At 21.0% G+C, this 21,668-nt stretch overlaps 2 protein-coding genes across 6 annotated transcripts; one reads left to right on the forward strand and one right to left on the reverse strand.

The window, feature by feature from the left end:
* The first annotated feature begins 45 nt into the window (after nt 1-45).
* LOC122507409 (phosphomannomutase) lies at nt 46-21,470 on the forward strand. 5 transcript variants are annotated; one of them, XM_043620098.1, is made up of 6 exons: nt 46-376; nt 3,391-3,546; nt 13,626-13,691; nt 16,837-17,031; nt 17,609-17,876; nt 21,091-21,470. In XM_043620098.1, the coding sequence occupies exons 3-6, from the start codon at nt 13,632-13,634 to the stop codon at nt 21,354-21,356; spliced, it is 789 nt and encodes a 262-aa protein (XP_043476033.1). In that variant the 5' UTR covers nt 46-376; nt 3,391-3,546; nt 13,626-13,631; the 3' UTR covers nt 21,357-21,470. The 5 variants fall into 5 exon arrangements, with proteins under 5 accessions (XP_043476033.1, XP_043476034.1, XP_043476035.1 ...); XM_043620099.1 differs by lacking the exon at nt 46-376 and adding an exon at nt 509-526; XM_043620100.1 differs by lacking the exons at nt 46-376; nt 3,391-3,546 and adding an exon at nt 12,933-13,029.
* LOC122507407 (N-sulphoglucosamine sulphohydrolase) lies at nt 3,619-12,718 on the reverse strand. Its single transcript, XM_043620094.1, has 10 exons — nt 12,532-12,718; nt 12,234-12,363; nt 11,273-11,409; nt 11,043-11,193; nt 7,682-7,920; nt 7,447-7,566; nt 6,920-7,120; nt 4,514-4,686; nt 4,140-4,286; nt 3,619-3,879 (listed from the first exon to the last, which is right to left on the reverse strand). Exons 1-10 carry the CDS (start codon nt 12,701-12,703, stop codon nt 3,730-3,732), a joined length of 1,620 nt encoding a protein of 539 aa, XP_043476029.1. The 5' UTR covers nt 12,704-12,718; the 3' UTR covers nt 3,619-3,729.
* Nucleotides 21,471-21,668: the final 198 nt, after the last annotated feature.

Below are 21,668 nucleotides of genomic sequence, written 5' to 3' on the forward strand. Positions count from 1 at the left end.
CGCACGCATTTTCGTCAGTTATCTCATAATATAAACATTAAAGTTTAAATTGTAAAATAATGTTTTAGTTTAAAAAAAGTAATGTTTATTAATTGAGTCGTATTTACTCACAATAATAAAGAACTTAGTTTTTGTGAAATTGTGCAGTTCCTGCAAGGCTTGCTAAAATGTAAAAAAACAAGTTATCCGTTTTTTTTGCAGAATTCATGAAGTATAACCTATAATAATTGTTATGTTAATTATACGTGGCATTTTAAATGTCAATACATTACTTTCCCTCGGAGGATTTGTACTGTGTCTCATGCTAATGTTACAGTTTAAGCAGATTTACAATAATCACGAGAAAAATAATCGACTTCAAGGTTATAAGCAATTTGTAAGTATTGAGGTTAAGTTATTTGCATAAAAGTTATTCCGTTATTTATTACCTTTATTACTATGTATTTCCTTCTTTTAATTTACAGGCTTCGCATTCATCTACTAAAACCTACTATTTACTACTTTTTGACGTTATGCTACTATTTGGGTACTTTTTTAAAATTTCAGCCACTAAATGCTACTATTTCTATTTTTTTTGAGAATTTCCACTACTTTAAATTTGTTAATATTGGAAATCAAAAAACTATTCTCAAAAATTATAATCAAATTCTTTAAAACGATTCAATTATTTTCAAAACATTTTCGAAATTCAATTATTTTCAATATCTAGTAATTTCATAAAATCGCAAAAGAATTAAATTATTTTAAAAAAAATTGACAAAATTCATTAAAAATTCAATTATTTTCATAAATAATAAAATTACCACAGGAATTCAATTAATTTAGAATAGCATTTTCAAAAAAATCAATTATTTTACAAAATTTTTATACAATTCTTCACAATAATTCAATTACTTTCACTAATAATAACATTTTTCATGGAAATTCAATTTTTTAAAAAAATGTTTGATTAAATTCTAAGCAAGAATTCAATTATTTTCATGAATAATAAAACTCATAAAAGAATTAAAATTATTTTCAATATTATTTCAAATTAATTAATCGAAAAATTCCATTATTTTCACAAATATAATTTTCACAAAAATTCAATTATTTAAAATAAAATTTATATTTCGAAAAAATTAATTATTTAAAACAATGTTTCATAAATTCTTATGAAGAATTCAATATTATTTTCAAGAATAACAAAATTTTTCACAGAAATTCAATTCTTTTAAAACATTTTAATAAAATTTTTCGCAATAATTCAATTATTTTCATAAATAATAAAATTCTTCTCAGGATTTCAATTATTTTTGAAAATTTTAATCAAATTCTTAGCAACTATTCAATTATTTTCATAAATAATAAAATTCATAGCAGGATTTCAATTATTTTTAATACAATTTTACAGGAATTACTTAAAAAATGTAATTATTTTTAAAAATTTGATTTTAATTCCTCAAAAAACAATTATTTCAAAAAAATCTTTTTACAAATTTTTGGAAGAATTCAATTATTTACAAAAATATTAGAATTTTTCACGGGAATTCAATTATTTTCAAATATTTTAATCAAATAATTCAATTATTATTCTTTTAAATTTTAATAAAATTATTCCCTAGAATTCACTTATTTACAGAAATAATTGTTCGAAAGAATTCAATTATTAAAGATAAATAACAAAATTATTCATGAAAATTCAATTATTTTGAGGAATTTTAATAAAATTCTTTGCAAAATTCAATTGTTCTCATAAATAACAATCATTACAAGAATTCAATTATTTTTAAAAGTAACAAATTTCTTCTTTGAAATTCAATAAATTTCAAAAATTCTAATAAAAACGTTCGCAAGAATTCAATTATTAAATTAGAATTTGCATAAAATTAATCGAAAGAAATCAATTATTTAAAAATTTTATTAAAATTCTTCAAAAGAAATCAACTATAAATTGATAGTAAATTTAATAGTTTTTGCAAAAGTTCCTTTATAATTTTCAAATTCATTTATTTACAATTTAATTTCACTAAATTTTGATTATTCGAAAATTCTTCAATTTAATATATAATGTAAAATGAAAGCTTTAAATCATTGCAAAAAAAAAATACAATTAAATTTTAAAAAAAAAATTAATTCTACAGAAAAGAGTAAAGATAAAAGAATAAAAATTTCAGATTTTCAAAGATTTTAGTTTGAAACCTATTTTAAAAATTCAATTATATTCAATGTATTATCTAACATTTTAACTGAAATTCATTTTTAAATCAATTTTTATTAAAAAATTCTACGAGAATTCAATTATTTTAATAAAAAAATAAATGATGTATTAAATAATTGAATGTTTCTCAAAATTGCATTCTCATAATGAATTTTATTAACAAATTTTTTAAAAATTGAATTTTTTTGACGAATTTTAATAAAATTTTTAAGAATTACATTTTTTGAAGAATTTGTATTAAAATTGCATTAAAAATAATTAAAATTCTGCGATAAGTTTTATTAAATTCATAAAAATAATTGAATTTCTAAAAAGAATCTTATTATATTTGAAAATAAATGAAAAATTAAAAATTAAAATGAAAAAATTAAAAATTCTATTATTTATAAGAGTAAATGAATTATTGCGAAGAAATTTATAAAAAGTTTGTAAATAGTTGAATTATTATTAAAATTTTTGAAAATAATTGAATTTTGGAAAAGAATTTTATTATTTATAATGATAATTTAAATTTGGAATTAAGATTGATTAAAATTGAAATTTTGAATTGAGAATTTTTAAAAAATTATTAACACAATTGAATTTTTGCGAAGAATTTTATCTTCCTAAGAATTCATTTCTTTTTTAATGAATAATAAAAATTTCTCAGGAATTCAATTATTTAAATTTGAATTTGCATAAAATTAGTCAAAAGAAATAAATTATTTAAAAATTTTTATGAAATTCTGGGAAAAATTAAATTATTTTTATAAAAAATTTAAATTCTTTAATGAATAATAAAATTCGTTGCAGAATTTCGTTTGTGAAATTCTGTCAAGAATTAAATTATTTTTATAAATATTTAAATTCTTTCATGAATAATAAAATGCGTTGCAGGAATTGAATTTATTAGCAGGATAAGAAAGAAGTAAATATCTTTGATGCCAATTAGGAAAAAGTCTGGAAAATAAAATATAGAATGGAATTGTTGTCAGTATTGTGAACGGTCTAAAACGAGTTTTTTTGATCGTCAAGTTAAATTTTTTCGATAGCTACTTTTTTACTACTTTTTTTAGTTTGAAAGCTACATTTTGCTACTTTTTTTTATAATTAATTATCGAGTGCGAAGTCTGAATTTCAATATACAAAGTTATATTATTCATTATATGTTGGATTTTTTCTATCGTAACATGTGGTTTATTTTAATACAGATGCACGAGATATCTGAAGAATTAAGTGAAATTGAAAAGTCTGCCAATAAATCTTCAACTTACATACACCAACTTAACGAGGCAATTTTCAAACAGCGGGAAAGGAAAGTTAAGAATATTACACAGTCTCATTTGGGAAATTTTTGAAAAATCGTCGTAAGTACTGAAAATTTTTCTGTTCTTATTAAAACTTTTGTAAAAATATTTATTAAAAAATAAGAAGTTACATATACATGCGTCGTGAAAATTTTCTAATTTCATTTATTGTCGTTATTCGTTTTCACTATTAACATTTTTAATTTTTAATTTTGTTTCATTACAAAATAATCAGAGAAAAATTTAATAATTCATATTATATAAAGGCATGCATTGAGGATTGTCCTTAAAGTCTCCAACTGATTGAAACACTCCTTCTGGAGCACAAAGCCATGGATCTTTTGTTTCTTTTTGCCAGTCGAACAGTTGTTTTTTTAATTGAGTAAAAATTGCCTGAAATGGTGAAAATGAATAATAATAATTTGCAATTGCGATTGAAAAATGGATCTTAAAAAAAAATATTTTCTTAAAAATGTTTGCAATTCAGTTTTCAGATCTTTAGCTATGAAAAATTATTATTAACGAAATTTCGATATTTTTGGTCATTAAAACTCTTTTTCTAGACGTAGCTAAAGTTTAATTGCGTAGAATCGGTACTACCCAACAAAATTGGTAAAAAAAATGAGTAAAAATATTGAAAATAAAAAATTTACCTTAGTTGATGATTTGAAAGCAATATTCTTCGTTTCTTCTGGATCAAGTTTCAGATCATATAATTCCCATTCATCTCTGTAGTAGTAAGTCTTTAATGATTTGTACCATCGAAGAGGCTGGTTTGATTGTGTTCTGTTCAACAAGTCCTATAAAGAAGTGTTAATTAGTCTTGTTTTTTGAAAAGAAAAAATTCTCGTTTTTCAATTTGAATAGTAACAAAATATTCATAAACATTTTCTAAAAATAATTGAACATTTGTACCTGGATGCATTTTTAATTTTTCAAGAAGGAAAATCGTTTATGAATATAGATTATTGGTATCAGTAAATAAAAGAACTGTATTATAAGATATTTAAAATATAAAAAGACTGACCTGGAAAGTTGGTGACAGATAGAAGTCTTGATCAATAGGGAACGGCATTTTGTAATTTATGTTGTGAATAAGTTTATAACGCTTTGTTCGAATAGCTCTCATCGGATAGTACATGGTAATTTCATGATGCGTCTGACTCGCAAATATTGCTGTTGTATTCTTTTCTTGTGGCTCTAAAAATTTTCATTTTTTTCTAACATTTTCTAACATCAGGGTTACCACCGGTCAGGGAAAAATCAGGGAAAGTAGAATTGGTCAGGAATTTTTATTAAAGTACTGGAAAAAATTAAATTTCTCGAATTCATAAGAAAATTCTGAATTTTTGAGTCTTTTTTGTTTGCCTCATAAACTATGAAAATTATCACGAATTCTAATACAAAACCATCAATTTTTTCTATTTCTGATAATAATTTCTATTCAAATAACTTAATTAATGAATAATTTTACATCAATATTTCAAAATTAATTCAATTATTTTCAAAAAATTTACCTAATAAAATTCTTGACAAAATTTCAATTAATTTCAAAAAGTTTCCTAAATTCAATGATATTCAAAATCTACTATTTTAATAAAATTTTGCAAAACGATTCAATTATTTAAAAGAAAATTTGACAAAATTCTACGAAAACATTTAATTATTTTCATAAATAATAAAAATTTCACAGGAATTCAATTATTTACAAATTTTTTTTATCAAATTCTTTATAAGAATTCAATTTTGAGAAACATTCAATTATCTATTTTTGTATTTATATAATGCAATTCTCTTAAAATTGTCTAATAAAAATTGATTTAAAAATGAATTTTAGTAAAAATTTTTAGATAATAGGTAATTGAACATTAAAAGCATCATGCTCATAAATTTTTAGAAATAATTGAATTTTGAAAAGGTTTCAATTTAAAATATTTGACAATTTCATTTTTTTATTCAATAATGAATTTACAGAAAAATTTTAGTTATAAACAAAAAAAAATTGAATTTTGGAGAAGTTACAAATGATTGCTGAAATACAATTATTTTCAAAAGTAACAAAATTTTTCTCAAAATTTCAAATACTTTTAACAATTTAAAAAAATTTTCAATTATCTTGATAAATAATACAATTTTACTCTGAAATTCAATTATTTTCAAACAATTTCCTTAATTCAGTGATTTTCGATATATACTATTTTAATAAAATTTTGCAAAAGAATTCAATTATTTAAAAAAAATGTTGATATAATTCTACGCAAACATTTGATTATTTCATAAATAATAAAAATTTCACAGGAATTCAATTATTTACAAATTTTTTGATAAAATTCTTCGCAATAATTCAATTTTATTAAAATTTGTCGGAAGAATTCAATTATTTAAAAATTTATTCATAAAATTCTTTATGAGATTTCAAGTTTGATTAGAAATTTTAAAGAACTTAGATTTTTGAAAAATTTTAATAATTCCAATTTTTGTGAATTTAATTATTATTAAAAATAATGGATTTATAGAAGAATTTTAGTTAAAAATACTAAAAATTAATTGAATTTTGAAGAATTTAAAAAATGATTGCAGAATTTCAATTATTTTCAAAAGTAACAAAATTTTTTGCAGAAATTCAATTATGTTCAAAAAATTTTAAAATTCTGAAAATTAAAAAAATTATTTCATAATTTAAATTATCTTAATGAATAATAAAATTGTTCTCTAAAATTCAATTATTTTCGAATTTTAATAAAATTCTTGGATAAATTTAAATTATTTTCATAATATTTTCAATTATTTTCAATGATTTTCAATATTTACTACTTTAATAAAATTTTCCAAAAAAAAATCCAATTATTTAAAAAAATTTCTTTGCAATAATTCAATTATTTCCATAAATAACAACATTTGGATTTAATTATTTTCATAAATAATAAAACTCATCGCAGAATAATTGAATTTTCGTGGAATTTTCCAATAAAAATTGATTTTAAAATTAATTAAAAATTGAATATTAAAAGCATTACAAGCATGAATTTTTAGAAATAATTGAATTTTAAAAAGGTTTCAAATTAAAATCTTTGGAAATTTGAATTTTTCCTACTTTTAACTAACAATTCTGTAGAATTGACTTTTTTTGAAAAAGTTTAATTCAATTTTTTTTAAATTCTTTGAAGTTTTTTATTTTCTAATTTTAATTTAATTGAAAATTTTCAGAATAATCGAATTTTCGTAAAATTGAACTGTTATCAAATGGATTTGAAAATTCCCTAAGAACTTCAGGGAAAATCAAAATTAAATTTTTGTGGCAATCCTGATAGATACGGCAAGGTCAATTTTAAATTTTAAATAGAAAGTATTAGAAAATCAAATGCATAAAACATTTAGTGAAAAATATTAGCGAATAAGATTTTTTTAAATGAATTTAAAATAGTTGATTTACCTTCGGTCAATAATGGAAGGAGCGATTTTCCAGTTAAAGTGAATTGAGTCTGATTTGGATAACGAGTTCGATTTGGATATGAGACTTTGAACCAGTCGAGAATAGTAGGAACGACATCTAACAATGAAGTCATGCTGTGTGTTACACTATTTCTCCGTTTTTTGTGGAACGGAGAAGAAATCATCATTGGTTCAGCAATGCCTGTTAAAAACAATCGTATCATTAATCAGTTATTAGAAATTTTGGAAATAAACATTATTCTCCAACATTTCATCGTCTAGGTCATCTTCAGTTTGTACAACTTAGATGTACAAATTTATGCATCTTCTTTGTACAACCTATAATCTAAATATAAAGAAGCAAAAATATACATTAATATGACTATGTTCATTGAAAATGGAAGTAGAAAGTATTAAAAAATTAAAGTACAATTTAAAATAAAAATTAAAAAAAAAAAAATTAAAAAAAATTAATTTTAATTTTAAAATTTAATCTGTTTTTATAAATACATAGTGGAAAGTAGTTACCAGAATCGTACAAATTCGTTCTTCCACCCGGAAAAGGAATTCCATTATCAGACGAGTAGATCACCATGGTATTATTTTTAAATCCAGCATCTTCTAATTCTTTGAGGATCAATCCTACCCCTGAAGCATTTGACATTTAATAGAATTCTTTGATAATAAAAAACTTGAATTAATTTTGAACTTGAATTTTTGTTACTAAAAAAATTGGAATATAAATTATTAAATGTGTGATAACCTTGATCTAATCGAGATATAGTTGTGTATTGAGCTGCTATATCTCTTCTTGCAGCTTCAGTATCTTGCACAAAATACGGAAGCTTTATTTGTTCCCACTGATAAGAAATTGGAGACCAGTCTGGAATTGTGCCCATTCCCACATCTCCATTGCCAAACTTTTCACAAAAGTTTCCATATTTTGGATTTGTATGTCCACAACGATGAGGATCGTGAAATGCAACGTACAGGAAAAATGGTCTATGAAATTAAATGAAAGTTTAGCACATTTTAAAAAATGTTAATCATTTTTAGAAAATATTCCTATTAAGAAATAAATTATTATTAATTATTATAATAATAAGTTATTCAGAAATTAACTAAAATTACTTTTATAAAAAATTAAAGTTCAGGCTTCGCACTCATCTACTAAAAAGCTACTATTTCTGTTATTTTTTTTTGAGAACTCTCACTATTTTAAATTCGCAATTACTAGAAATAAAAAAGCTATTCTCAAATTTATAATCAAATTCTTTAAAACGATTCAATTATTTTCAGAAAATATTCGAAATTCAATTTATTATTTTTCAATATCTATAGTATTTTTATAAAATTTCGCAAAACAATTCAATTATTTAAAAAAAAATTTATAAAATTCAATTGTTTTCATAAATAATAAAATTTCCACTGAATTCAATTAAGTTAGAATAGCATTTTCAAAAAAATTTCGAAAAAATCAATTATTTAACAAAATTTTCATACAATTCTTCACAATAATTTAATTACTTTCACTAATAATATTTTTCATGGAAACTCAATTTTTTAAAAAAATTTTTGATAAAATTCTAAGCAAGAATTTAATTATTTTCATAAATAATAAAACTCTTCGAAGGATTTCAATTATTTTTAATACTATTTTCAATTAATTAATCGAAAAATCCAATTATTTTCATAAATAAAGTTTTCCACAAGAATTCAATTATTTACAATAAAATTTTCATAATATTTATTATATTTCGATAAAATTAATAATTTAAAACAATGTTTATAAATTTTTTATGAAGAATTCAATTATTTACAAATATAACAAAATTTTTCACAGAAATTTGAAAATTTTAATAAAATACTTAGCAACTATTCAATTATTTTCATAAATAATAAAATTCATGGCAGGATTTCAATTATTTTTATTACAATTGTACAGGAATTGCATGAAAAATGTAATTATTCTTAAAAATTTAATTTCAATTCCTCAAAAAAAAAAATTATTTAAAAGATTGTTTTTTTTAATTCTTTAGAATTTATTTTAAAACTAATAAATTTCTTCTTGAAAATTCAAATTAAAAAAAAAAAATTTGATTAAATTCTAAGAAAGAATTCAATTATTTTCATAACTAATAAAACTGATCAAAGAATTTCAATTATTTTTTTTAATACTGTTTTACATTAATTAATAGAAAAATTCAATTATTTTCAAAAATAACAAAATTTTTCACAGAAATGCAATTCTTTTTAAACATTCTTATCGGAAGTTCAATTATTTTTGAAAATTTTAATAAGATTCCTAGCAACTATTTCAACTATGTTTATAAATAATAAAATTCTTCTCGGGAATTGAATTATTTTCAAAAATAACAAAATTTTTTACACAAATTCAATTCTTTTTAAAACAATAATTTAATAAAATTTTTCGCAATAATTCAATTACTTTCATAAATAATAAAATTCTTCTCAGGAGTTCAATTATTTTTGAAAATTTTAATAAAATTCTGAGCAACTATTCAATTATTTACATAAATAGGTAATAAAATTCATCGCAGGATTTCAATTATTTTTAAAACAATTTTACAAGAATTGCTCGAAAAATGTAATTATTCTTAAAAATTTAATTTCAATTCCTCGAAATAATTAATTATGTAAAAAAATGGTTTTTTTAAATTCTTTAAAACAATCCCATTATTTACAAAAATATTATAATTTTTCACTGGAATTCAATTATTTTCAAATATTTTAATAAAATTGTTTGAAAGAAATTAATTATTTTAAATACAATTTTAATTAAATATTTTTGAAATAATTCAATTATTCTTTTAGATTTAAATAAAATTCTTCCGAAGAATTCAATTATTTACATAAATAATTCTTCGAAAGAATTCAATTATTAAAGATAAATAACAAAATAAAATTATTCCTGAAAATTCAATTATTTTGAGGCATTTTAATAAAGTTCTTTGCAAAATTCAATTGTTCTTAGAAATAACAATATTCATCACAAGAATTCAATTTCTTTTAAAAGTAATAAATTTTTTCTTGGAAATTCAATTATTTTAAAAAATTCTAATAAAATCGTTAAAAAGAATTCAATTATTTTCATAAATAATAAAATGCTTTTTAGAAATTCAATAATAATAGAATTCGTTGCAGGAATTGAATTTATTAGCAGGATAAGAAAGAAGTAAATATTTTTGATGAAAATTAGGAAAAAGTCAGGAAAATAAAATATAGAATGAAATTTTTGTCAGTTTTGTGAAGTGTCTAAATTTCAAGGTTCCTACAGAATCTGGAAATCATGGAAATCATGGAAATGGTATGGAATTTTTAAAAGGCTTCTGGAAATCAGGGAAATCATGGAAAATGCCTAGAATTTTTAAAAGTTTCTAAATTTTTTCTCTTTTTCATTTTTTCTCTTGAATAGAAATTCAAATAATAATAAAGCTAAATGGCATAAAAGAGAAGAAAAAACGTTAAATTTTAAGAAATTCGATTTTTCGGATTTTTGATAATTTTTAATAATTTTCGATAATTTTAGATTTTTACCAAAGAGTCAAGACTATTAAATAAGTAAAGTATTTTCCAAGAGCAAAAAAATAATGAAGCTAAATCCCATAAAAGAGAGGAAAAAATGTTGAATTTTAAGAAATTCGGATTTTTGAATTTTTGATAATTTTCGATAATTTTAGAATTTTTACCAAAGGGTAGAGACTATTAAATAAGTAAAGTGTTTTTAAAGAGCCCAAAAATATTGAAATTAGATTATAAATTCCACTGGAATTTCGTAAAAATTTGACCTGGAAATCATGGAAAAGGTATGGAATTTTAAATTCGGATTTCTGTAGGAATCCTGTAATTAAATCGAGTTTTTTTGGTCGTGGAGTTTAATTTTTCGATAGCTATTTTTGACTACTTTTTTAAGTTTAAAAACTCTTTTTTGCTACTTTTTTTAAAATTAATTATCGAGTTCGAAGTCTGATTCATGTATATCGTGCGGGAAAAAAGTAAAATATTTCATTTAAAATTTCTATTTTAGTAAAATTGGGAACTTTGCATCAGAATTTTTTTTATAAACCTCTCGCAGTTAATAAGAAAAGTTAAGAGTTACATACTGTGATTTATTTTGCGATAAAAATTCCCTAACAAGCAATTTGATCTTGGTAATATTGCGTCCTACTTGGAGTGTCGATTCATTTTCTTCTGTATGGGAAAAATCAAAGGGATAGACTTTATTTGGTCCCACGTGTTTTTTCCCAATGATACCTGAAAGAAAAAAAAAAGTTATGCATTTTTTCATTAACTTGTAAAATTTAATAATGGCAACGAAATTTCTGAAACTTACCAGTTCGTATTTTTTTACGCTTCAATATTTTAGATAAACTGGGAACATCGTCAAATGAATTAAAGTGATGTACTCCTTGGTGTAAACCGTACATTCCATTTTGGTGACTTGGTAATCCCGTCAATAGCGAAGCACGACTGAATTCAAAATTTAAAATTTATAAAAGTAATTTTATTAAGAGTAATTTGATTTTGTTAAAAATTTTAATCGATTTTAGTAAAATAAAAAAAAAATATTAAAAAAAAAAATTATTATATTATTATTATTATTATTATTTTATTATATTTTTATTTTTTTTTATTTTTTTATAACAAAACACTTATAATTCTTAGAATTATTTTTAATTAAATTATTTCAAATTGTTTAAAAATAAAAGTTTTTAGAATTATTCTTCAAATATTGGAGAAAAGAATAATTTTCAAAAAATTTTTTAGAGTTTTTTAAATAATAATTATTATTGTTTAGTTTTTTAAATTGTCCAAAAATATATATATATATATATATATATATATATATATATATATTTTTTTTAACAGTACATTTTCATAAACAATTGTATTTAGTAAGTTTTAAAGTCATTTCACCAACATTTTGAAATACATTTATAAATATAGTAAATAATTTTATAATAGAAAATAATCACAAAAATGCAGTAACTGAAGAATCCACAGTAATTGATTCCTTTATTCTACATAGATGAAAAATAATAAAAATTGAATTGAAAAAAATCACCAGTAAAATTTTCAACCAATAAAAAATACTATAGGATTATGAAAAATTATAAAAAATATTTTTGCACTTTTAATTTTAGTTTTTAAAATTTGTCATTTAAATAAAATATCTTTATAATTATATAATGTCAAAAAAAAAAAAATAAATTGATGCAAAAAATAATGAAATTATAGTATAAAATATTATTAGAAAGATGAATATTCCTTTAAAAATTAGAATCATTACCAACCTTGGGGAACAACTGCTAACAGAAGTATAAGCATTATTGAATATTAAACTCTCTTTTGCTAATTTGTCTAAATTGGGAGTTTGGCAAATATTATTTAAATAGGATCGCATTTCAAAGCCTCCATCGTCAGCTGTAATTTTAAATATAAACTATATTTTCAAAAGGTATACGGAAACAAAATTTGTTGGTATACTCGCTTAAAATACACAAATTTAAAAATTCTTCATTTAAACATTCCAAGAGAAAGAAATATATTTTTTGAAGATAAATATCCACTTGTTGAAAAAAAGAATTTTACCCAAGAGCAAAACAACATTTCGTTGTGTTTGAGATTTCTTTCCAATAGAATTTCTGAATTCCAGTAATAAAATTAAAATTAAAATGAAACTAAAGTTCTTCAACATCTTAAAACTTTCTAACTGTTGTTGCTGCACTGAAGCAGTGAAGCTGGAATTAAAAGTGAAACTCATCACTAACGTACCTGAAAAAGCTGAAAATTATTTGAATATAAAAAAAAATGGATTCTACTCCGAATGGAAAATTTTTTCAAATCCATGTAAAATGTTGAATATTTTCGAAAATGGTGGATAAATTTTTTTTTTTTTTGGTAGTGGAGTTGAAAAATGAAGAATTCGTTAACCCCTCTAAATTACGTTCCTGATGGAAGAGAGAACGACACAATACCTTGCTCAGTAGATTTCGTTTGTATTAGTACCGGCAACTGAAAGTTATAGGCCACGTCGTCTCCTGTCATTCTAAATCTCTAAGATTGATTTTTTCTCTAAAAAAAAATAAAGTAAGGTAAATTTCTGAAACTTTTAGAATTTCGTCAAAAAGTATCAAATTCTTGTTCTTGAATTTGGAAATAGATTTTCAATTCATAGAGATTTGTAGAAAAAAATTCTTTTAGCGTTAATTCACCACAGGTGGTTCTGTTGTCAATGACGTGGGGCTAGATTATTGACATTTTCTGATTTTGTCTCAGTATTTAAAAAATTGTGAAACAATTTTTTTTATTTCATATAATAGTCCAGAATAGAGGTAAGGTGAAAATATATTGAAACATATTTTAGTTGTCATACAATTTTTAACAAAAAGAATATCTCAGTTGAGATGATTGATAAAAAATAGGAGGGGTTTATAAATGACCATACAACTGGGATAAGCACGTGATCCTGTACCCATTAGTCAACCGATTGGTTATTTAGAATCTTTTAATGCTTTTAATCCTTTTAATTCGATTTTTTCGTTCAATAAAACGCTTTTGAAACGTGTCATTCAAAGCTTTTCATTCATTAAAGTAAAAAAGGGATTTTTGTTTATGAAATATTTTTCAAATTTTGATATAAAAATGCATTTTTCTGAATTCTTATTGTAACATTGATGTTTCAGGTAACTATGGCGAAAAAGATTATTTGCCTTTTCGATGTCGATGGAACTCTTACAACACCTCAACAGGTATTTTATTTTATTAATATTATTTTCTGTGATTCAAATATCGATATTTACTTATTGATGTAAATGGGAATATCTATGGAACATTTATAACTATTCGTCTATACAAATTTCTTAATGGCTATAAAAAAATTAAATCCGTAAAATTACGAATGATTAAGAAAAAAGATTACATTTTAGGAAAAAAATTTCGAATTATTTTCAATCTCAGACTTCACACTCGATAATTAATTATAAAAAAAAGTAGCTTTCAAACTAAAAAAAAAGTAGCTATAGAAAAATAAAACTTGATCAACAAAACTCGTTTTAAATATTTCACAAAACTGACAAAAATAATTTTTGTCAGTTTTGTGAAGTGTTTATTTTTTTCCCTCACTTTTTCTTAATTTTCATCAAAAATATTTACTTCTTTCTTATCCTGCTAATAAATTCAATTCCTGCAATGAATTTTTATTATTCATGAAAAAAATTGAATTCTTACAAAGATTTTTACAAAATGTTTTTTATATAATTGAATTCTGTTTGGAAATTTTATGAAAATAGTAAATATAGAAAATCATTGAAATTGCGAAAAGTTTTTAATTAAATAATTAAATTTTATAAAGAATTCTATTACAATTTTTGACAATAATTGAATGTCTGTGTGGTATTTTATTAACTTTTTTTTAAAAATAATTGAATTCCTAAAAAGCATTTTATTATTTATGAAAATAATTGAATTCTTGCAAAGAATTTTATTAAAGTGTCTCAAAATAATTGAATTTTCGGGAATAATTTGGTTATTTATCGAAATAATTGAATTCTTTGGAACAATTATTTATGTAAATAATTGAATTCTTGGGAAGAATTTAATTAAAATTTAAAAGAATAACTGAATTATTTCCAAAAAAATGTAATTAAAATTGTATTTGAAATAATTGAATCCCTGTGAAAAATTCTAATATTTTTGTAAATAATTGAATTCTTCCAATAAATGTTTAAAAATATTTTTTTAAAATAATTGATTTTTGAGGAATTGAAATAAAATATTTAAGAATAATTAAATTTTTCGAGCAATTCCTGTACAATTGCATTAAAAATACATAATTGAAATCCTGCGATAAATTTTATTATAATTTTTTTAAATAATTGAATTTCCAAGAAGAATTTTATTTCTTTTAAAAATAATCCAATTCTTGCGATGAATATTGTCATTTATGAAAAAAATTGAATTTTGCAAAGAATTTTATTAAAATTCCTCAAAATAATTGAATTTTCATGAATAATTTTATTATTTATCTTTAATAATTGAATTCTTTCGAAGAATTATTTATGTAAATATTTGAATTCTTGAGAAGAATTTTATTAAAATCAAGAAGAATAATTGAATTATTTTTAAAAAATGTAATTAAAATTGTATTTAAAATAATTGATTTCTTTCCAACAATTTTATTAAAATATTTTAAAATAATTAAATTGTTGTAAAAAATACTAATATTTTTGTAAGTAATTGAATTCTTCCAAAGAATTAAAAAAAACATTTTTTTAAATAATTGATTTTTTCGAAGAATTGAAATTAAATTTTTAAGAATAATTAAATTTTTTGAGCAATTCCTGTAAAATTGTATTAAAAATAATTGAAATCCTGCGGTGAATTTTATTATTTATAAAAATATTTTAATAGTTGTCAAGAATTTTATTTAAATTTTCAAAAATAATTGAATTCCTGAAAAGCATTTTATTATTTATGAAAATAATTGAATAGTTGCCAAGAATTTTATTAAAATTTTCAAAAATAATATTGAACTCCTGAGAAAGATTTTATTATTTATAAAAATAATTGAATTATTGCGAAAAATTGTATTAAAATGGTTAAAAATAATTGAATTTCTGTGAAAAAATTTTATTATTTTAGAAAATAATTGAATTTTTTATAAGAATTTCATAAACATTGTTTTAAATAATTAATTTTTTCGAAATGAAATAAATATTATGAAAATTTTATTTTAAATTATTGAATTGTTGTGGAAATCTTTATTTGTGAAAATAATTTAATTTTTCGATTAATTAATTGAAAATAGTATTAAAAATAATTGCAATTCTTCGATGAGTTTTATTATTTATGAAAATAATTGAATTCTTGCTTAGAATTTTATGAAAAATTTTTTTAAAAAATTAAATTTACATGATTTACACATTATCAATAAAAAAATATGGAATTAAAAAATTAATTAACAATTATAAACTCACAAGAATAGACTTTAAAGCTATTTTCACAATTTTTTCTAAAATAATTACAATTCAACCGTCTTTTGTTTTTCCGTGAAAAAAATTCCGCCAAAAAAATTTCTGTGAATTAACAACTTATGCCATTTGAAATAAGTTAGAAAATGAAACTTAAATGAATTTTGAAATAAAAAAATTGAATAATAATATTTTTATAACATTTTCAACCTAAAAATAAAGTTTAAAAAAAAATGCTTCAAAAATTATGAAAATCAATTTTTTCATTTGTCAATTTTTTTGGGTTCAAAGAAATATTTTCTACAAAATTACGGATGGATTTCAAAATTTATCAATTTTTGTACAAAATAAAAATTTAAAAAGGGTTAAAAAATATTTCCCGTCCTCTTTTATTTTATGACCACCTTTTGAACATTGTTTTTGTTATAGGTTAAAAATAATTTGCAATTTTAAATAATTAATAACTTTCTAAAGCCAATACTTTTTATTTGTCCCCTTATATAATTTTGAAAGCATGTGGTTCTTAATGTTTATATAAAAATAGTGTCAATAATGTGCTCGAAGAAAAATTATTTATATATATTTTTCTTGAAAAGTTTAATATGAAATGTTAAAGTATGTATTTCAAAAACATAAATTAAATATTTTGAATTTTATTAATTTTGAAAGTAGGTACCTACTGTTTGTTAATTGTGGCCTTAGTATTTGACAAAAATTAAGGTCATTGAAAATACCAAAATAAATTTTAAAATAAAAAAATAAAAAAAATACATTTTGAAAAATAATTAAAGAACTTTAAAATGAAAATAATTTTTTATAATTTGTCTGATATGGAAGTACAAAATGTAGAATGTTCGTTTGCTATTGTCGTTACACTATTTTATAATTATTTAGAAACTTATTTATAGAACTGAAAATTTTACAGGTAATTAAGCCTAGTGTTGATAAATTCTTGCAAGAGTCAGTGAAAAAAATGTTCGACATCGCTGTTATTGGTGGTTCTGATCTTAACAAAATTAAGAAACAATTAGGTGGCGAGGAGATTTTCAAGAAATATAAATATATTTTTTCTGAAAATGGATTAGTGTCTTTCAGAGATGGCAAACAATTGTCATCAGAAGTAAGTATTCATTTTTCACTTTTTGTTTATTGAACTTTATTCTTAAAACTATATAAATATTAATTAAAAAATTATTTTTAATAATATTGAAAGGATAACTTTTCGTCTCTTCTTTTATCTGATCTGCCTTTTTCTCCTCTGAAATTAACAAAATCCTTCAAAACTTTTTAAAAATTGTCACTTTTATTAAGTCATCAGAATTTTCAGTTTATGTGGAAAAAACAAATTTTCTCTTTTTTCAAACTTTAGACATAACATTTTTTGAATCTTAAAAAAATTTCTCCTTTAGTTTTTCTCTTTTTTCAAACAGAAAATTTATTTCGATTTTTTATTTTTTTATTTTTTTTATTTTTTATTTTTATTTTTTTTGAATTTTTTTACCTGAGTTATATTTTGCAATATTGTAAAAAAATATTGTTTAAATTTTGCAAAGTCATATTTTATTTTTGAAACTATTTTAGACTTATTTTTGATGTTTTTTTTACAAAATTAAAAAAAAATAAATAAATAAATTCATTCTCTAATTTAAATTATTTGCAATTTATGAAAATGAAATGGTATTTTTGAATTTTTTTAGTCCATCCAAAGTAAGATTGGAGAAGAGGTTCTACAGGATTTTATAAATTTTGCTTTGAAATATATTTCCGAATTGAAGTTGCCATTTAAGCGAGGAACATTTGTGGAATTTAGAACGGGGATGTTAAATATTTCTCCTGTTGGAAGAAATTGTTCACACGAAGAGCGCCTTCAATTCTATGAATATGATAACGAACATCAAATTCGCCAAAAATTCATTCAAGCCTTGAAAAAAGAATTTCCAGATTTAGCATTGACGTACAGTATTGGTAAGTTTATTTCATTTATCTTTGTACAATCAGAAGCATAAGAATCATTTATTCAAGATAAACATTCGTCTTGCCAGACCGTAAAATTCTCAAAATAAAATTTTGAAAATAAGTCAAAGCAAACGTCTATAAAAATTGAAGAAAACTAAAATGTTTCAGAAAATTAAAAATAGTTAAAAAGATTTTTTAACGTTTTAACTTTTTAACTATAATTTTCATTTCTCTATTATACAATGTTTCTAATATAATAATTTCTTATATTTTGATACTTTTTTTAACAAGAAATGAAATTATTAAAATTTTAAAATTAAATTTTAATTGTAAACTAATTTTCCCTCTGATTTTGTAGTTTAAAATATAAATTTCCTTTTTTAAATCAGGGTTGCCACAGGTCAGGGAATTTGGGGAAAAGTCAGGGATTTTTATTCAAAGTACAGGAAAATATTAAATTTTTAGAATTTATAAGAAAATTCTGAATTTTGGTGTTTTTTTTGTTTGTCTCATAAAACTATGAAATTACCACGAATTCTAATACAAAACCTTCAATTTTTTCTATTTCTGGCAATAATTTCATTTAGAATTACTTAATTCTTAAAGAACTATCCAGACTTTAAAACGATTCAATTATTGTCAAAAAGTATTCGAAATTCAATTATTTTCAATATCTAGTATTTTCATGAAATTTCGCAAAATTAATAAAATGATTAAATTCTAAGCAAAAATTCAATTTACTTTCATAAATAATAAAACTCATCGAAGAATTTCAATTATTTTTAATACTATTTTTAATTAATTAATCGAAAATTCAATTATTTTCACAAATAAAATTTTTAACAAGAATTCAATTATTTAAAAAAGAATTTTTATAATATTTATTATATTTTAAAAAAATCAATTATTTAACACAATGTTCATAAAATTGTTATGAAGAATTCAATTATTTTCAAAAATAACAAAATTTTGTACAGAAATTCAATTCTTTTTGAAACAATTTAATAAAATTTTTCGCAATAATTCAATTACTTTCATAAATAATAAAATTCATCTCAGGAATTTAATTAGTTTTGAAAATTTTTATAAAGTTCTGAGCAACTATTCAATTATTTTCATACATAATAAAATTCATCACAGGATTTCAATTATTTTTAATATAATTTTACAGGAATTGCTCAAAAAATGAAATTATTCTTAAAAATTTGATTTCAATTCCGCGAAAAAAATCAATTATTTAAAAAAATGGTTTTTTAAAATTCTTTAGAAGAATTCAATTATTTACAAAAATATTAGTATTTTTCAAAACAATTAAATTATTTTTAAAAATTCTAATAAAATTCTTTCCAAAATTCAATTATTTTCTTAAATAACAATATTCATCACAAGAATTCAATTATTTTTAAAAGTAACGAAAAAAAATTGAATTTTGGAGAAGGTACAAATGATAGTAAAAATTCAATTATTTTCAAAAGTAAAAAATTCTTTCCAGATATTCAATTATATTCAAAAATTTTTAAAAATTCTTATCAAAATTTCCATTATCTTTATAAACAATTATTTTCAAAAATTCTCCTGAATTTAATGATTTTTAATATCTAATATTTTAATAACATTTTTCAATGGAATTCAATTATTTAAAAAAAAAATTTAATAAAATTCTATACTGACATTTAATTATTTTCATATATAATAAAAATTTCACAGAACTTCAATTATTTACAAATTGTTTATAAATTTTTTTTCGCAATATAATTCAATTATTTTCATAAATAATACATTTTTTTACGCAGGGATTCAATTATTTCCATAAATAATAAAATTCTTTTTAGGAATTCAATTATTTTAAAAAATAATGAAATTCATCGCAGAATTTTAATTTTATTTTTAATACAATTTTAATCGAATTCCTCGAAAAACATAATTATTCTTTAAATATTTATTAAAATTCGTCGAAAAAATTGAATTATTTAAAAATTTGTTGATAAAATTCTCTATGAGAATTCAATTTTAAGAAACATTTATTTATTTAATAAATTTTCTTCTCTGCATTTAAATAATTGAATTCTCGTAGAATTTTTGAATTTTCTAATAAAAATTGATTTAAAAATTAATTTCAGTTAAAATTTTTGATAATAATTGAATATTAAAAGCATTATAGCGTGAATTTTTAGAAATAATTTTAATTTTCAATGGTTTCAAATTAAAATCTTTGAAAATTGGAACTCTGCATATTTTTAATCATCAATTCTGTTGATTTAATTTTTTTGAAAAAGTTTAATTGAAATTGGTTTTGAAATTATTTGAAGTTTTTATTTTCTATTATATGTTTAATTAAAGAATTGCAGAATAATAGAAATTTCGTAAAATTGAATTGAGCTCCCGCGGGCAATAACTCGATCTGCGCTCGGACGCACTCTCTAATACCAGTCGGGTGGCAGTGAGTGGCGCAGAGGCGCTCACTGCTCCCCGACTGGTACTAGCGCTTGCGTCCGAGCGCAGATCGAGTTATTGCCCGCGGGAGCTCAATTGTAAACAAAAGAATTTGAAAATTTTCAAAGAAATTTTTGCAAAAATTATTAAAAATGAATGAATAATTAATTTAAAGGATAATTTTAGTTAAAAATTCTAGAAATTAATATAATTGAATTGAAATGATGAAAATAATTTTGAAGAAATAACAGTAGTAACAATATTTCTATAATATAAAATAATGATTTTATCACTCGGTCATCTTTAATTATTAAAATTTGTTAAATTTCAAAAAGGTTTTGAATTTCAAATTTTTGAAGAATTTTAATTCCTATGGAAAAATAATATTTAAATACTTATTTAAAAATTTAGTTATTGGTGTTTTCGAATAATTTTACAATTAAAGAAATTCGTAAATAAGTAATAGAACATTTTTTTGAGTATCTAATCATTTTTTGAGTGAATCAGAATATTCTTTAGGGTCAGAGAAAAAGTTAAAATTTTCCCTGGAAATCAGGGAGAAACAAAATCCCATTTTTGTGGCAATCCTGAAAATGAAAGTGGATTTCAAATTTTTTGTACCGAAAATTTTTATTCCGACAGTAAATATTGCTACTGAATTAAATTTTCAATTTTGCGATAAATATTATAAATTAATTTATAAAAATAAAAATTATTTTTAATTTTACTTAATAATTAACCACCGAGTGTTAAATTGAAATATCACTAAATTTTTTTATTTCACTTCTAGGTGGACAAATCTCATTTGATGTCTTTCCTAATGGATGGGACAAAACCTATTGCCTAAAGCATATTGAGGGTTACGACGAAATACACTTTTTCGGAGATAAAGTGAGAGAAGGTGGAAACGATTATGAAATTTATGAAAGTGATCTTACAATAGGACATCGCGTGACCGGTCCCGAAGATTCGGTTAATCAATTAAAAGTTCTGCAAATTTTGGTGCAAGACACTCAAAACAAAGAGTGTCCAAACGCACCAATGCACTGCGTTTAATTTGTATATTCTAGAGAGTATTTTTCTCTAAATTCAATTTTTATGTAAATAGTGTTGATTTATTTATAGTCTAAATATACCTCAAATGAAATGAATAAAACCAAATTAAAGTAATTTTTCTCTTTTTCATTTTCAATTTAAAGTCAGTAAATATTTTTACAAATTTCAAATCGTTGAAACTGAAATTAAAAAAAAATTAAAATTAAAGAAAAAGAAAGATAAAAAATAAATTTAAATTAAAAAAATTAAATTAAAATTTTTTTTTATTTATTTTTTTTTATTTAAAGATAAAAAATATTTTGTCCAAAAATT

This window comes from Leptopilina heterotoma, unplaced genomic scaffold, assembly GCF_015476425.1.
Source record: "Leptopilina heterotoma isolate Lh14 unplaced genomic scaffold, ASM1547642v1 Lhet_47, whole genome shotgun sequence".
NCBI lineage: Eukaryota > Metazoa > Arthropoda > Insecta > Hymenoptera > Figitidae > Leptopilina > Leptopilina heterotoma.

Bases quoted from the DNA above. Each gene is read 5' to 3' on its own strand.
- LOC122507407 (XM_043620094.1), bottom strand. From the start codon at position 12,703: ATGAGTTTCACTTTTAATTCCAGCTTCACTGCTTCAGTGCAGCAACAA. The intron at 7,121-7,446 runs GTAACTACTTTC...TGTTTTTAACAG, and splicing joins AACGAATTTGTACGATTCTG to GCATTGCTGAACCAATGATG. The intron at 4,687-6,919 runs GTAAATCAACTA...GAAAATTTTTAG, and splicing joins CCTTCCATTATTGACCGAAG to AGCCACAAGAAAAGAATACA.
- LOC122507409 (XM_043620098.1), top strand. From the start codon at position 13,632: ATGGCGAAAAAGATTATTTGCCTTTTCGATGTCGATGGAACTCTTACA. The intron at 17,032-17,608 runs GTAAGTATTCAT...GAATTTTTTTAG, and splicing joins GCAAACAATTGTCATCAGAA to TCCATCCAAAGTAAGATTGG. The intron at 17,877-21,090 runs GTAAGTTTATTT...TTTCACTTCTAG, and splicing joins AGCATTGACGTACAGTATTG to GTGGACAAATCTCATTTGAT.